At 35.0% G+C, this 14,808-nt stretch overlaps 1 protein-coding gene across 2 annotated transcripts in view; it reads left to right on the top strand.

The window, feature by feature from the left end:
- The first annotated feature begins 210 nt into the window (after positions 1 to 210).
- The window catches only part of LOC145478439 (cytosolic purine 5'-nucleotidase-like), a 29,769-nt gene continuing 15,171 nt past the window's right edge, over positions 211 to 14,808 (top strand). The window contains exons 1-17 of one of the 2 annotated variants that reach the window (XM_081456465.1): positions 213 to 843; positions 2,462 to 2,530; positions 3,369 to 3,496; positions 4,726 to 4,799; positions 7,615 to 7,691; positions 8,191 to 8,231; positions 8,345 to 8,384; positions 8,882 to 8,937; positions 9,488 to 9,527; positions 9,867 to 9,915; positions 11,057 to 11,114; positions 11,318 to 11,414; positions 12,523 to 12,576; positions 13,054 to 13,079; positions 13,224 to 13,284; positions 13,404 to 13,439; positions 13,660 to 13,741. In XM_081456465.1, coding sequence (XP_081312591.1) covers positions 3,408 to 3,496; positions 4,726 to 4,799; positions 7,615 to 7,691; positions 8,191 to 8,231; positions 8,345 to 8,384; positions 8,882 to 8,937; positions 9,488 to 9,527; positions 9,867 to 9,915; positions 11,057 to 11,114; positions 11,318 to 11,414; positions 12,523 to 12,576; positions 13,054 to 13,079; positions 13,224 to 13,284; positions 13,404 to 13,439; positions 13,660 to 13,741 — 880 coding nt within the window. In that variant the 5' untranslated portion in view covers positions 213 to 843; positions 2,462 to 2,530; positions 3,369 to 3,407. Of the gene's footprint in view, positions 844 to 2,461; positions 2,531 to 3,368; positions 3,497 to 4,725; positions 4,800 to 7,614; positions 7,692 to 8,190; positions 8,232 to 8,344; positions 8,385 to 8,881; positions 8,938 to 9,487; positions 9,528 to 9,866; positions 9,916 to 11,056; positions 11,115 to 11,317; positions 11,415 to 12,522; positions 12,577 to 13,053; positions 13,080 to 13,223; positions 13,285 to 13,403; positions 13,440 to 13,659; positions 13,742 to 14,808 lie in introns of both variants that reach the window. The other variant, XM_081456464.1, reaches the window with a different exon arrangement.

Here is a 14,808-nt window from a genome sequence, read left to right as displayed (position 1 = left end):
AGCTTTTTCACCTGACTGATAAAAACTACTTGGATGGTGTACAAAAGGATCTGCTGGGCATTTTTAAAACCTGCAGGGACCTTTCATTCTCTTTCAACAATAAATCTACAAGAAGCTTCGTGATTGGTTTATCCTGGCAAAATACGAACTTGGACCAATCATATGATGACGTTCATGTTTGTGCAGATCCTTGCACCTTTGATGGTGCGTCAAGGTGGTTCGATGTAGTGGAATCCAAAGGTCGAAGAAAATGCAATTTGTGGGTTGATCTAAGAAAATTTCTTTCATTAACAAAGAGTAGAAGGTAAGATTGCATGACTGTAAATATTTACTGACAATTCGTTATTGTGTAGCGTCAATGGGTGCTTGTCGCCCGCCTGATGTAACTTGACTAAGTTACTCACGTTCTTTGAAGTCTGACGCTAAGATATTGTGTCCACGTTACTGATTACAATAGCCTGATCGCTTGAGCTCGTCGCCGTCACAAGATTCTGCTCGTCCCGTTTGCACCTTTGAAAGGCGAAGAGAACACCTCAATATTGAACAAGAAGTTTGCCGAACTCGTCAGGACGGGCCAAGCTGCCTTGCGTGAGAACGATGCATTCACCTCTATTGTTATTTTCGACCAATCACATTCTTGTTATGGTTAGCTATTGTACTCGTGAGCAACTTGTTTGCCCGGACTAGCTACTCTTTCAGATCTTTGTTCCGGTGAAACTCGCCTCACATAATTTCTTTCAAATCCGACTTCATTTCGAGTGTAAAGCGAAGCCAGTGAAGCCATAGCGCACGATGAATTCAAAGACAAAAAACAGTGCAAATGGGGTTGATGAATATTTGAAGGTAAGGTTGAAAGTAAGATTATTTTATTTCCTCTGTGCGGTGACGTGACTCACACCGTTCAGGTGAATGAAATGATGAAATCATTGTCTTTTATTTATCAAAACATCAGTTTCTTGATCATTTTAGTTGCTTTATTTGGTTTTCATACGATTTAACAAGTGTTATTTGTGGTATCATGTTGAACTTTATTGATGCAGTTGAACTTAGGTCGGCAATTAGGTCTGAATGAAATTGGTAGCATCGTTCGTTAATTCCACGTCTTCCTTTCATAAACTTGTATTTATAATAAGGACTTCTTAACGGAAAAATATGAAGAGCATTGTCTTTCAGTTAAGCTTATGTAAACGATGCTTTTTAATGTTGGCGGTAATTGCTAACCTTTCCACGGTGCTTTGCTTTGTTAAGTGTGAAATGCTGACTTGCTTGAAAATTTTACTTGAAATTCTAGATAGGAAAATTGTTAGAAATGTGAAATTTTTGAAAATTGTAACCCAAAGTTAAACTTTTCTTGTGCACACCGTCTTACTTTATGTTGCAATCTCAGCACGTTAATAATTTGTGACGTTTTGGTTTCATTCCAATTTGCATGAAATTTACTGCTCTGCATATATGTACCCAAGGGCAGTGCTGTAGGATATGTAATTATTTTCTCAATATTATTTTCAGTTACATGTAGAAGCGAAAAGCTTTGAGGAAAACAAAAATTAAATTAGTTTCCTTGTAATGAGTACAATGATGAAATTTTACAGAATAAAATGAAATTGGTGATATGTAGATGTGGTCAACATGATACACATAACAAACCAAACCAGAGGCATATAACCCCTTCTGACCAAACTGTATATTCATGAAGGATGCTATATTGTGCATGCATTAGCAGCCATCCAAGCATTTATCCCCAAAGCTCTGGATCATGTTGTTGAGATACTGGCACCTCTACAAATTTTAATAATACTCAAATATTACATATCCCTTTAATCTGCCACACACTAATTTTTTGCCCTCATCGCGCATGTTACATAAACCCTTTGCTGCTGTCTTTTAAGGTTCCTGTAGACCTTCCAGGGCTGATTTTGTCCTAAATATTTTTTCATGCAAAAGATGTCTACTTAACCTGGATTTTCTTTTTTTTAAAATAAAAAAATCAATAAAAATTGAAATGCAACCAAGTTATCCACAAGCAACCAAGTGACATATTGAAAAGCCCACTCACTTCGTTAGACCATCATCTCCTGAGTAATATAGTCCAGTCAGTTTGAATGTACACAGTAACACAAGGGTGGGAAATATAGTTTAGCAAATATGGTCAGTTTGACACTTATCAAAACAAAAATGGCAAAGTATATTTTTATTTTTGGATTCTACAGTTTATTAGCTTTGTAGTGATATATAGTTTACTACCTTTTTCTTTGTGTACAGAAAATATTTTCCAGAATGCACCCTTGAAGGTCTAGTCAATCTATACAGTCATGCCAGGATGCTTCAAATTTTGTAATTTAATGTTTCTCCTTTTTAGTCAACTTTAATCATAATAAAACAGCTTAATATTGTTTAGTCACCTGGTGGTAAATACAAGCTGTTACATTCCTTTACTCCATAACTTCCAACTGCTTTTCAGAGAGCAAGAGAGATGCATTTTCATTTCATGTTTCATGAATTTTAAAGCCTGCTCATGATTTGAGGACAGGTACATTATTTTAATACTCAATTTAATGGTTACATATTTAAGGACCTCAATCTACCCTCTCTACAGCTTTATTGGTTGAATACTTGTCTGTGCTTCAAAGAAGTGTCAGGCTTTTTCAAATGATTGCAGCAAAGAATCTCTTACTTACATGTATAAGCAGCCAAACCCATAGACACTCAGTGAATGTGATCTTCAGGTTATCTCAGTCTCTATTTTATATTCTGTTCATTTTACAATGGGCTTAACATATTGGACTCATTGTCAGTAGTCCAGTCACTGTGTTTTGTTTGTGGGTAAGACTCTTTACTTTTACAATGCCTCCCTTTTCCTAACAGTAAATTTGTGAGCACTGGCAACTTGTTGGGGCTGCCTGATGAGATTTGCATTCTAGATCAGACTGTTATCATAACCAGAGACAGAAATAATACTTTCTTCTAATAGCTCTTTGCTCATGAACTAGTCAGAGTTTTAGAAGTTTGGCTCTGATGGGCTGCCTACACTGTAACTTCTCTGATCAGCTGGATTAGACCAGACTTAGGCTTTTTAAATATTGGTTCACTACCAGATGCAGAGGTTTCAATAACAGTCAGCAACCTGCAAAATTTGCTGTCTGTGTCAAGCAAATTCACTTTGATTGCCACCTACACGAACCTTCGCTGATGAAGTACAATGTATGATCTTCTGTCAGGCAATAGGTCTTGATATACATGTACAGTGTAAACTGTAACATAACTTGTGGGTGAAATCAAGATTATTTTGGTAATGAATAACTTCTAAATAAATTGTAAGATGAGCCTGAAGTGATAACTGCATTGTTTTCTTTTCTTCTGTGTTGTAGAAAAAGCGGACTGCTGCTAAAGAAGTGTTAGATTTAAAGATGCCATACCCATCCCACCCTTTTGACCTTAACACAAGTGTGGATACTCTTGATGGGACAAAGGCATTCAAGAGAGACACTGCTAATAGGTAAGTCCATAAGCAAGTCTTCTGAACACCTCCACCTACCTGAGTGTATAAAATGTTTTCCTGCAGCTTATTGATGGCTAGGGCTGATCAAATTAATATGCTTACAGTGTGACCACTCAAACCACTTGGAAAAGAGTTAACCAACTAGAATGTTACTTAAGGAGGAAGGATAGTGATCTTTTTCTTAATAAATAAACCAATAACATTGAAGAATACAAAGAATAGTTAAATAAACAAAATTGGAAACCAGACAAAAGTGTATTTGTATGGCAGACCTCTCAGGAAACTTTACCATTTGTTGATTGGAATAAGTTTCAATCAAAAATTGTGCACGTTTTTTTTTTAAGTTGTCACAAAACAAGTTTTAATTCGCTGCTAAGGACTGAATGTTGTTGTTGTTGTTCTGTATAAGAGTGTATACGACACAGGAGTGGATGGTGTTTATGTTTTCATGTCAAACAGAAACTTAATACTTGCGTTCACAAAAATCTTATCAGTCTATTGTTCTCATTTTACGTTTTGATTGATTAGGTTTTTTCTAGGTGGCCCAGTTCAAGTAGTCGTATTGTAGTAAATCTGCAGTGAGCTACATACATACATAACTGTACATGTAGTATTATCATGTCCTTCATGGAGGGTAGCAATTTACTCTGATGTCCATGGTCACTCCATGCTACAGAAATGGGCATTACAGAGTCAGCTCCAGATAAGCAGATATTCAGAAATAGTGATCGATAGCATTTGGATTAAAAAAGGAAAGCAGCGGCTTGGCCCTCGGAGAATCAAGGTTCTCTGAGATGATGCTAGTTCCTGAAGCATTTGGGATGAAAAAAAAAAAACTACATGTATATGGTTCCCAGGGACAGATTAATATCTCAACTTCTCTAAATAATTAATAGGGGTCCATATATCCATTCTATTGTCCACCCACCCCAGTTCTGGTCTTCTTGCTATAATCAACCTTTTGTGAAACTTATTACCTGTATTTTGGACAGTCAGGCCTGTAACTATGGTAACCTTTATCAGACTTCAAAAGAGTCAATTTGCAAGTACATGTGTAATGTCAAGAAATTGAACTTGTGTCACTCTGTTTTTATACCATGTATTATGTGATGCTTTATCTTTTACAAACAAGGCTTAAATTTTGCTAGGATCTGTTAACTCTGAATTTCATGTAGGTAGAGTGTATGGTATAGTTTGAATTAACTTTTTATTCCCATTTTTTCCAGAGTGTTCGTCAACAGAAGTCTTAGTCTGGACAAAATTAAATTCTTTGGCTTTGACATGGACTATACTTTAGCAGGTAATTTGCAGAATATTGATCAAGTTCTACATTTATTTAGATCCTTTGTACAGTTATACGGATGTGTATACATGTATGCACATACATGTATGCATATAAAATAGTCCTGTTTTGGTGCATATCAATCAAATTAAAGCTGTTCTAAAAATTATTTTATATGACAATTGAAACCCAGAGCAACGGAGTCATGTATCAAACACAAATTTACCAACAATAAGTACCACAAGTTAGAGTTAATTGATAGTTTTTATTTTCAGTCAAAACAGAAAACTTGAATCTTAGGCAAAACTTAATATTATTATAAATAATTCCAGGTTTCAAGTGCCACATTTAAAAATTTTTTATAAACTTTGTCTTGCAATAAAGTAAGACTAAAATTAAGTCACGTGTAACACTGAGATGAGAAGTTATATACAGTGTACACATAGCTTGGTGTGCTGCAGTACATTTGAACACAGCATTTTAGCGCATGTTTAGTGGTTTTTATACATCTTACAAAATCAAACACTAGATCTTTTCTGCACTATTTGACTGTCCTTTGGGTCGTATGTTGTGGATCAACTATTATGATACATTGCTTATTCAGAAAATATCCATCTTTAAATTTTGTTTGATCCCCTACCCTCGGGAAATTTTATATATTATCTGTATACACTCCTTTAAAGTTTTGACCTTTGAAGGTATCATTTCCTTTGGAATGTTCAATGACCGTCTCTGCATATCGGGTAGGTACAGTACAGCACATACTCCCCCAGAGAAGGTGACACTGTAGATTAGTTTGATCCCCCATCCCTCTTAAAATTCCAGTTTGTCTTTAAGTTTGATTCCTTTAGCCTGTTCCAGGCTCTCAGTTTCCAACTCATTTCATGGCTCCCAAATTACAACCCAAATGCCTGGTACAGGCTAATAGTCCTTTAGATGTTTTGTCCTTTGCAGCCGTCATTTCCTTAGGATGTACACAGGCAGGTACAAAAGTCGGACCGGATCAACTCGGACCACCAGTCCGGGTCGGATCAACTCAGATCGACTCGGATCGTCTTGGATCATGAAAAAAACATAAGATTAAATGAAATTGAAACTTTTACTTATTTGAAGGTTAAAATTGCGGTCAAAAATAGGCCAAATTAAGAAAGACTCCCGACGTTTCTCCGTGTCTTGCTGTGTAGCCAAGCTGCCGTTTTGTATTCTAAGTGCCAGTTCCTCTTGGACTCATCTCGTGTTCATCCATCCATCCATCCATCGATCTCTGCGATCATGGACCCAGATGAAGGTAAATCTTTCTCAATGAATTTGTATCTGTCCACCAAATTGATAGTTTCAGTCATAACCCATTTCTGTTACACTACGTGATTTTGTAGAAATTCGCTTTACTTCCGTTTGGCTCCTAATTTGGAGAACAGGAAGTTGATAGATTTAGCTAATCATTAAGCAAAACTTGGCCTGCTTGACGACAAGGGATTTTAGTCCAAAATGGTTGACATTTTATACGAGCGAATTTAAAACGATTTTCAAAGATCCTGAAGATAGTTTTTGAGGAGGACAATGATCCGAAAGGTATTTCAAGTAATTAAGAAAGTAATTTTATAGTTAGCGCGCAAAATTGAGTTGAACGAACTCACGTGAGCTTCGCAATATCTACATCGACATCTACATTTTTTAAGTCAGCAGAAACTAAATAGTTATCACGCTAACTTTAACATAAACATGTTCAAATGTAACTAGATACTCTTCGGATCACCGTTTTTATGTTTAGAATCTCGCTAATTATTGAATAATGTGTAATGACTGAGTCGTTTTTGGGAGTGTAGAGCTCTGTAACTTTGGATAAAGGCTTCGTTTTGTTGCGATATTAGGACGCGGACATGGACGCTACTGGCAGTTGCCATGAGGAGGGAAACGCAATCCTTCTGTTTACATGTACAAATAAATTGTAGCTAATTCTAGATTCAGTCTTTTTCTGTTCCATTTTCAGGATATGTAGATGTAGATATTGTGAAGCTCATGTGAATCCGTTCAGCTCAATTTTTCACACTAACTATAAAACTATAAAATTACTTTCTTAATTACTTGAAATACCTTTCAGATCATCGTCCTCCTCAAAAACTATCTTCAGGATCTTTGAAAATCGTTGTAAGTTCGCTCCTATAAAACGTCAACCATTTTGGACTGAAATCCCTTGTCGTCAAGCAAGCCAAGTTTTGCTTAATGATTAGCTAAATCTATCAACTTCCTGTTCTCCAAATTAGGAGCCAAACTTCCTGTTCTCCAAATTAGGAGCCAAACGGAAGTAAAGTGAATTTCTACGATATCAAGCAGCGTAACAGAAATGGGTTATGACTGAAACTATCAATTTGGTGGACAGATGCAAATTCATTGAGAAAGATTTACCTTCATCTGGGTCCATGATCGTGGAGATCGACGGATGGATGGATGGAGGAACACGAGACGAGTCCGAGAGGAACTGGCACTTAGAATACAAAATGGAGGTTTGACTACACAGCACAACATGGAGAAACGTCACAAGTCTTTCTTAATTTGGCCCATTTTTGACTGGAATTTTAACCTTCAAATGGGTAAAAGTTTCAATTTCATTTAATTTTATGTTTTTTTCATGATCCGAGACGATCCAAGTTGATCTGAGTTGATCCAAGTTGATCCGACCCGGACTGGCAGTCCGAGTTGATCCGACTTTTGTACCTGCCTGATGTACACTCGTGTATTTCCAGTGAACCTCTGGCACAATGTGTAAAGCTGTTTGGATATTTTCTGAAACAACACATATATTAATAGATAATGCTCTTTGTTTCTGTTTTAGTTTATAAATCCCCAGTCTATGAAAAGAAAGCTTTTGACTTAATCTGTGAGAGGTTAGCCTCTATTGGTTACCCACAGGTAATTTAAATTAAAGGATGAACTTTGATTCAGAATTACTTTTCTTTTACATGTACAGAGTCTGAACATTAGGGCCAAATACTCAATTTAATTTTTATTTTAAATTAATTGATTTTCATGTACATGGCCATTCTATTTTCAAATAAAGGTTTTGTGACTTGAGGAATAACTTAAGTTAATATTTAATATATGATTTTGTTATGAAAATTAACTAAAAAATCCTTCAAATATACTGGTGTGAATAAACTCTCATCTCTCTTCTTAAACTTGATTCCTTTCCCACTCATGGGGCATTTAAGATTCAACTGATGGACTTATGCTTTGGAAACTGTGAAGATATTTTTTGAATCAAAAGACTTTGAAGGATTTTTTATGCTTTAAAATATTCCAAATATATTTCGTGGAAAACAACCCTGTACATTTTCATAGACGTAATTCTACATAATGATGAAAAGCATTTTTATTACTGTCTTTTAATTTTTTTCCCTCTCTTTTGCAGGATATTCTCAAATTTGAATACAATGAAGACTTTCCTGTCAGGTACGTTTTGATAATGCTACAAGATATGCTCATCACCATTTAATACAACATGTATTAACTATTAACTGTGTGGCTTCCTTGAGTTTAATAAGTGCTTGCTTGTTTTTTGGTAGGGGTCTCTTCTTTGACTGTGAGCTAGGAAATCTGCTGAAGGTGTGTGCTTTATAAATTAATAATTCGTACTTGAGACATCAATAACAAGATAGCAATTATACCTGTCCAGTATAATAATAATAGTAAAATTATTATTGGATGAGATTTTCAATAATATCCAGAATAATGAAGGTCTTGGTAAGCATTATCTTCCCCTTGAATATTCTGAATGTCACAAAATACTGTACCTCATCCAACAATTACATCAGATAATATGATCACCATTATTACTTGCCTGTGAAAATTCAAAACCAAGCAAAAACCAATCATGATCAGAGAAACTGCTGGCATTGATCACGGTAGAGCTACGTACATTGTCAGCATGCAATTTTCGTTGGTTGATTTTTCGATGTCTGTCAAGTGAGCATCACTTGATTACAAGTTATGGTCTTATCAAGTACTGTTCAGTGATAACTGTTGATAAGATCTAACCATGTAATTGCAGTCTTGCATCATTTAAAGTAACTACAGGTAGTAACATATGACTTGTTTTGTAGGTTGACACTTATGGAAACATTCTTGTTTGTGTTCATGGTTTTGATTTCTTGAACGGGTAGGTGCAATTTCTCTGAAAGTAATGGGCATTTGCTTATACATGCATCTTTTGTAGTGAAAAACCTGAGGTAGTTGATCTTAGGGAAAGCAAGAAACAAAATTATCAAGTTATTGGTACAAATCTACCGACTATCTATCAGGAATACTGTTCTCTTATTCGCTGTGCTACTCACTATCTAGATTCTGTCATAGATAGTGAGAAGCCTAGCAGCGTGATTGTTAACAAAATTAAGACTGCTTCTTTCCATCGTTGAAGTGTTTGTATAATAACAAATTTCTGAAATGTGTGTACTTTCATTAAAAGAACTCAGTTCACTAGTGTTACACTTCTTAAACAATCTTCGTGACCATTTGGAACAGTGTCCAACAATGAGTATCAAAAACGTATACAGTGTTGCACCGTCAGACTCCTGTCACCCGCAAAGGCAGCTCTTTAACTCTTTTGTGTTCTTTTGGTTACAGTATCTTAATATACTTCTGGTTGATTTTCATGATATTAATATTGCAAATGTCTCTTTTCTAATAATACATGTACCTTCTTCTTACAGTTATGAAGTGAGGAAATTGTACCCCAACAAGTTTGTTCAAGTAAGATTCAAATTTAGTTTATCTAAGTAAGAAATTTTTTATGCCAACTTTTTTCTAGAAGCAAATAAAAAGTAATTTCTGAGTCCTAGAGCAACAAATGTGTGCTTTTCCATACATTTTATTGATTATTACATGCATGTTATTACCCACCATGGATAAGGATTGACGGACTGATCATCAAAGGGACATCATTCTTTCTAGATCGCCAAATTTTCCAAACTAGTATAACAAATATATCAGCCATTAAGACAAACCTGAATGCAGAATTCTGAAATATTGATTTAATAAATAACTTTGTAGAATTATTGAATTTAAATATCAAATAATTTTACGTTACAGGCAGACAATTCAAGATATTTCATACTGAATACATTATTCAACTTGCCAGGTATACTTTGCAATGTAATCTTTTCCAGACTATATCTTTAAAGCATTACTTCAATACTAGACTTGCTGGTCAATCCAACTAATTTGGTCATACTGTTAGAACTAGTTAATGGCAAGTTTAACACTTGCTTAGCTGTAGCCACTATTTGGAATGATTTAGCCAAACTTGAAACAACATTTCCTAAAGTCATTCAAACAGATACTGAAACTTAACCTGATAAGGACCTATGGTGTATGTATAAGTAAAACATGTACTTCATTCCGTAATCAAATATTGATATCCATAACTTTCAACTGGTACCTATGTATTATCTTTCTGACCTTTTAGTTATACAGTCAAACCTCCCATAAGTGACCAGCCAAAATGTCAAGCCTAGGTGGTTGCGTACAAAAGGTGGTCGCTTACAAGAGCTTAGACCATATTGGGTCAAAATTTTGCCTCATTAGCATATCTTGACTACGCATGCACGTTTTAAGTGTTTTATTCTGACTTGTGAAAAGTTAATTTCGAGAAGAAATCTGGTACTTCCCATTGAGAAATTTCCATCTCTTGTACTACCCAGGAATACGATAATGTTACAACACCTTCTTATCCAATTTCCACTCTATTATCTGTCAAGTGGTTGCTTACAGGAGGTTAAAAACAAAGAAAATTTCAAACTTTTAGCTCTAGTAGTGGCCATGGTCCCTTATGAGAGGTGGTCACTCACAAGAGGTTCCAAATATAGTGATTTGACTTTTGGTATTTTGGAAAACTGTTCACTGAGGAGAGGTGGTCGCAGCTGGAGGTTCGACTGTATTTATTTATAACCACAGAACTATTTTCTTTTGTTTTTTGTTTTCTTTCTTATAAATTTTAACACTACATTGCCAACAAGCTTTAAGTCATTTTCAATTTTGTGACTCAGCTAAAAGAGCTCTTTAATTACTCTGAGTAACTTTTATCAGTTCCTGTTCTTCGCCATTAATATGTAAACATTTTTCTTAAAAAGGGTGATAATGTTGTTGTTGTTAATAGTGAGATTTTCATTTATGCCTGTGTAGTAGAGGGGTGAAAGATTCTGTTAACTGCCTTACAGTATATTGGGTTGCAAATATTTTTATTGAAGGAATGTCAACGCTGACTTGCTTTTTTCTGACAGAAACACATTTGCTGGCCTGTTTAGTGAATTACTTTGACAACAGTCCAGATTTTAAACGGTGAGTACAATTCATACTTTTACTTACTAATAGTTAATTTTCTGAAATTTATGACGAATAATATGTTTTTGCCTTTAGTGAGCTTTTAAAACCTTGAAGGTCTAAATTAATGACTTTATGGTAATAAGGCTGTGTTTAGAAATTATGATTGAAAGTTTGTTATACCACTGAAATACAAGATGCCATTGGATTCTTGTCCACAGAACAAGTAATGGTGTTATTAGCTCAGATGAGTTGCTTTTGACTTACAAAAGCATTCATCAAGATGTCAGGGCAGCAGTAGACTGGGTTCATTTGAAGGTAAGTCTGTGACAATACTGTTGATATTCAACATTTGCCATAGATTCTGAATTCAATTTCAAAATCTAAGATTGGTCAATCCTGACCCTGCCTTAAAGTTTCAAACAGCTCTCACACCAATGTCACAACTCACTCAAAAGGTATCATTTTAAGTGGGAACATCAGGCACATGACGTGCACCACTGAACTATATCAGATTTAATGATAATAGACTTTTGAAGCGTAGCTTGTTTTTGATAAATTAATTAAACTAGAGAAACAATAGAGAAAGTGATTTATCAAAACAAAAATGAGTCACTGAACTTCCAAGATCGCCAAATTCATGTACATGTACTTATAGCTGCAACGGCCCCATTTTATTACTTACTGTAGAGTGCATGCTCGATGCATGATACTGCATGCAAATAATTTGAGTGTACATTAAGCATGTGCACAAACATTTACTGAAATACCCTGTGATCAGTAGATGCAAAGACCTTTTGGGGGTTTGAAACTTGGGATCTAGGGACTTACTTTGGGTTAGAAAATTTGCCATGACTTTTTTGGGGCAAAAGATTTTGGTAAAGACTTTTCTGTGGGGTTTCCCTAAATTCTGTCACAAACAGTATCTTTTGTGATTATCATGACTATGATTATGATTATGATTATGATTATTACTTTTAATTATTATTAATTATTATTATTAATTATTATTGTTATTAATTATTATTATTAATTATTATTATTATTATTATTATTATTATTATTTTGGTTTTTGCTCTTAAATTCCAAACAAAGAGTGCAGTCTGCCTAAAGTTTGAGACAGATTCGTGATGTATTATGATGAATAAAGGAAGGTGAATGTAAAACTTGCCTGGAACTCCCATGATGTTTTGTTTTTTTGACACTGTATTTTTTTATGCCGTCAAAAAAGGACTTTTTTGTGTCATATTCTATAATGACGGATTTTTTGTGGGTCTGGCCTTTGCATGATAGAACCTTTTGGGAGTTTGACAGTTTGGTCTCATTTGAACCTCCCTGTTGCCATTATACCTAACTACCCTTGTGATGAATGTTCTAACAGCACACAAATGTGTTTTAACAAAACAAACTTGTGTCTTCTTTGCAGGGAACACTGAAACAAAACACTGTTGATAACCTTGACACATATGTTATTAAAGAGGTCAGTACAAGTTTGAAAACTAGTTCAATTTTTCACATATATGTCAATGACTTGAGTTTGTTCATTCCATCAGTAGTGTAGAGGTCATTGTTGAAGTTTACTTGGCTGTCCATAAAATGAGCCACCATAATATCAGTCACAAAATTTATAAACGTTACTGGAATTATAGAGTTTTGGTTCAGGTTAGGATAAATGGCCAAAACAATAATTATGTGGAAATATTTTGAACCGCTGTGCATGTGTTAATTACTAAATGTATCAGTTAACATAGAAAATGAAATCGCTATCAGTACATCATGAAAGATATTAAGGCTCATGCTTTCAGTGGTATAACTTAAACAAAATTGAAAGAATTTTGAGACATGTCCTAGAGTTCAAGAAGTATCTGCAATAGTAATGGCAAACTGTACTGAGCTGATAAAATAATATGATTTCAAAGAGGTGGTTAAATGTTTTTTCATTATGATTTTGTTTTAGCCTAAACTTGCAAAGTTATTGAGCAGGTATGTTTAACGTTTTTAGAATTTAATGAATGAATAACTTTATTACCAAGTCAACTTACTTTTTCATCAATTTGAAGTTTTGTTTTTACCGTACACAAACTTGTCCTTTCAAAAAAGTAATTTTTCAATTCGTTATAATTCTAGAATGAGGAAAAATGGGCGCAAGACATTTATACTTACAAACAGTGGCTATTCGTACACAGACGTAAGTACATAAATGTGTTTGTAACTTGGATGTATTTATTTCACAGTAGTGTTCTTCGCTTTTCAATTTGCCAACATATGATTAAATAAACAGACCATTCTTTCATACTTTTCTTCCAGAAAATCATGACGTTCTTGTTGGATGAAAAAGATGAGGTACGTCACATGAACGTGTTTGGTTGGCTTTATACAGTAGCAAAATGGTTATGTTCTTAGCAAGTGTAAAACTGCTCCCCATTCAACACCTGTTTTGTGGGCATCTCAATAGTTTTGAAACTTTTGACTTCAACTAATTCTGCTTTGATTGTAAAATAATGGTCCATACATTATGGAGTCATCTAATGATTTTGTTTTTCTTATATTCCTTTTATTTTAGTCTGGGAAGACGATCAAGAAGTGGACGTCGTATTTTGACTACGTTGGTGTAGATGCTATGAAACCAATCTTCTTTGGAGAAGGTAAATGAAGAAAGACATAAAGGAAAGAAAATTCGTGAAATAAATATAGGTCAAAACCAATTTACAAATATGCTAGCAGGAATTTCATTAATTTTAAGGAAAACGACCACTTTTTTAAGTTTAAAAAACATGTTTCGACAGAACTTCTGTCATCTTCAGTTGAATGAATGATTACAAAGCAAGTTGAATAATAAGTAGGCAAAAATGCTAATTAAGACAAATAGTAACAACAGAACGTGAAAAGGTGTAAATTAAAAGGATAATTTTAGATTTACATGGTGTAATTGCTGATTGAGGCAAGGTAGTTCTTTTTGAATATGGATAGCCTCCTTTATCTTGAGTTGAAAGCTGGTAGTGGCGTGATCTAAAATATGAAAGCAGTCTATTGAACACAATGAGCGACAACGTTCAGAATTCTGAAGATGTTTGAAGATGTGAGAGGCCCTATCAACGGCTAAGTGCTCACGTACGCGTGTGGAAAAATGTCGGGAGGTTTCGCCGACATAACAGGCATTACAGCCCGCACATGTAAACTTATAAACTACACGTGAACGAAGCCCGCCGGGGATAGGGTCTTTCACACCAAAAAGGTTACCTATCTTAAAGGAAGAAAAAACTAATTTGATGTCTAAATCATTACAATAGCGTTTGATTAAGTGCCGAATCTTCTTCTGAGTGATGACAGAAAAATGGCCTATGTACGGCAGCTTAAAGTAAAACGTGGGCGAGGTGGTAAGGGGGTAGCCCCGGAGACAATGATTGCTATGGGCCCCAGTGATGTAACGGTTAACCACTTTTTCAATTAAGTGGGCAGGGAAAAGGTTCTTTTTGAGAATTTCAGTAAGCTTGGTTATATCCTCGTGTAACCCCAACCAAGTGTTGTTGATCTTGTAGGCCCTGTCAACAAGAGTCCTAATGAGACCTACTTTGTATGAGTACGAGGTGAAGCTAAAATAATTAGTTAATAACCCAGTAAAGGTCTTCTTACGGTAAACCCTAGTTAGGAAGGAATTAGTGTCACTATTATCAATAAGAACATCTAGAAAGGGTAATTTGCGATTAAGTTC

This window comes from Orbicella franksi, chromosome 2 (genome assembly GCF_964199315.1).
Source record: "Orbicella franksi chromosome 2, jaOrbFran1.1, whole genome shotgun sequence".
Lineage (NCBI taxonomy): Eukaryota > Metazoa > Cnidaria > Anthozoa > Scleractinia > Merulinidae > Orbicella > Orbicella franksi.
This window is presented reverse-complemented; position numbering and strand designations above follow the sequence as displayed.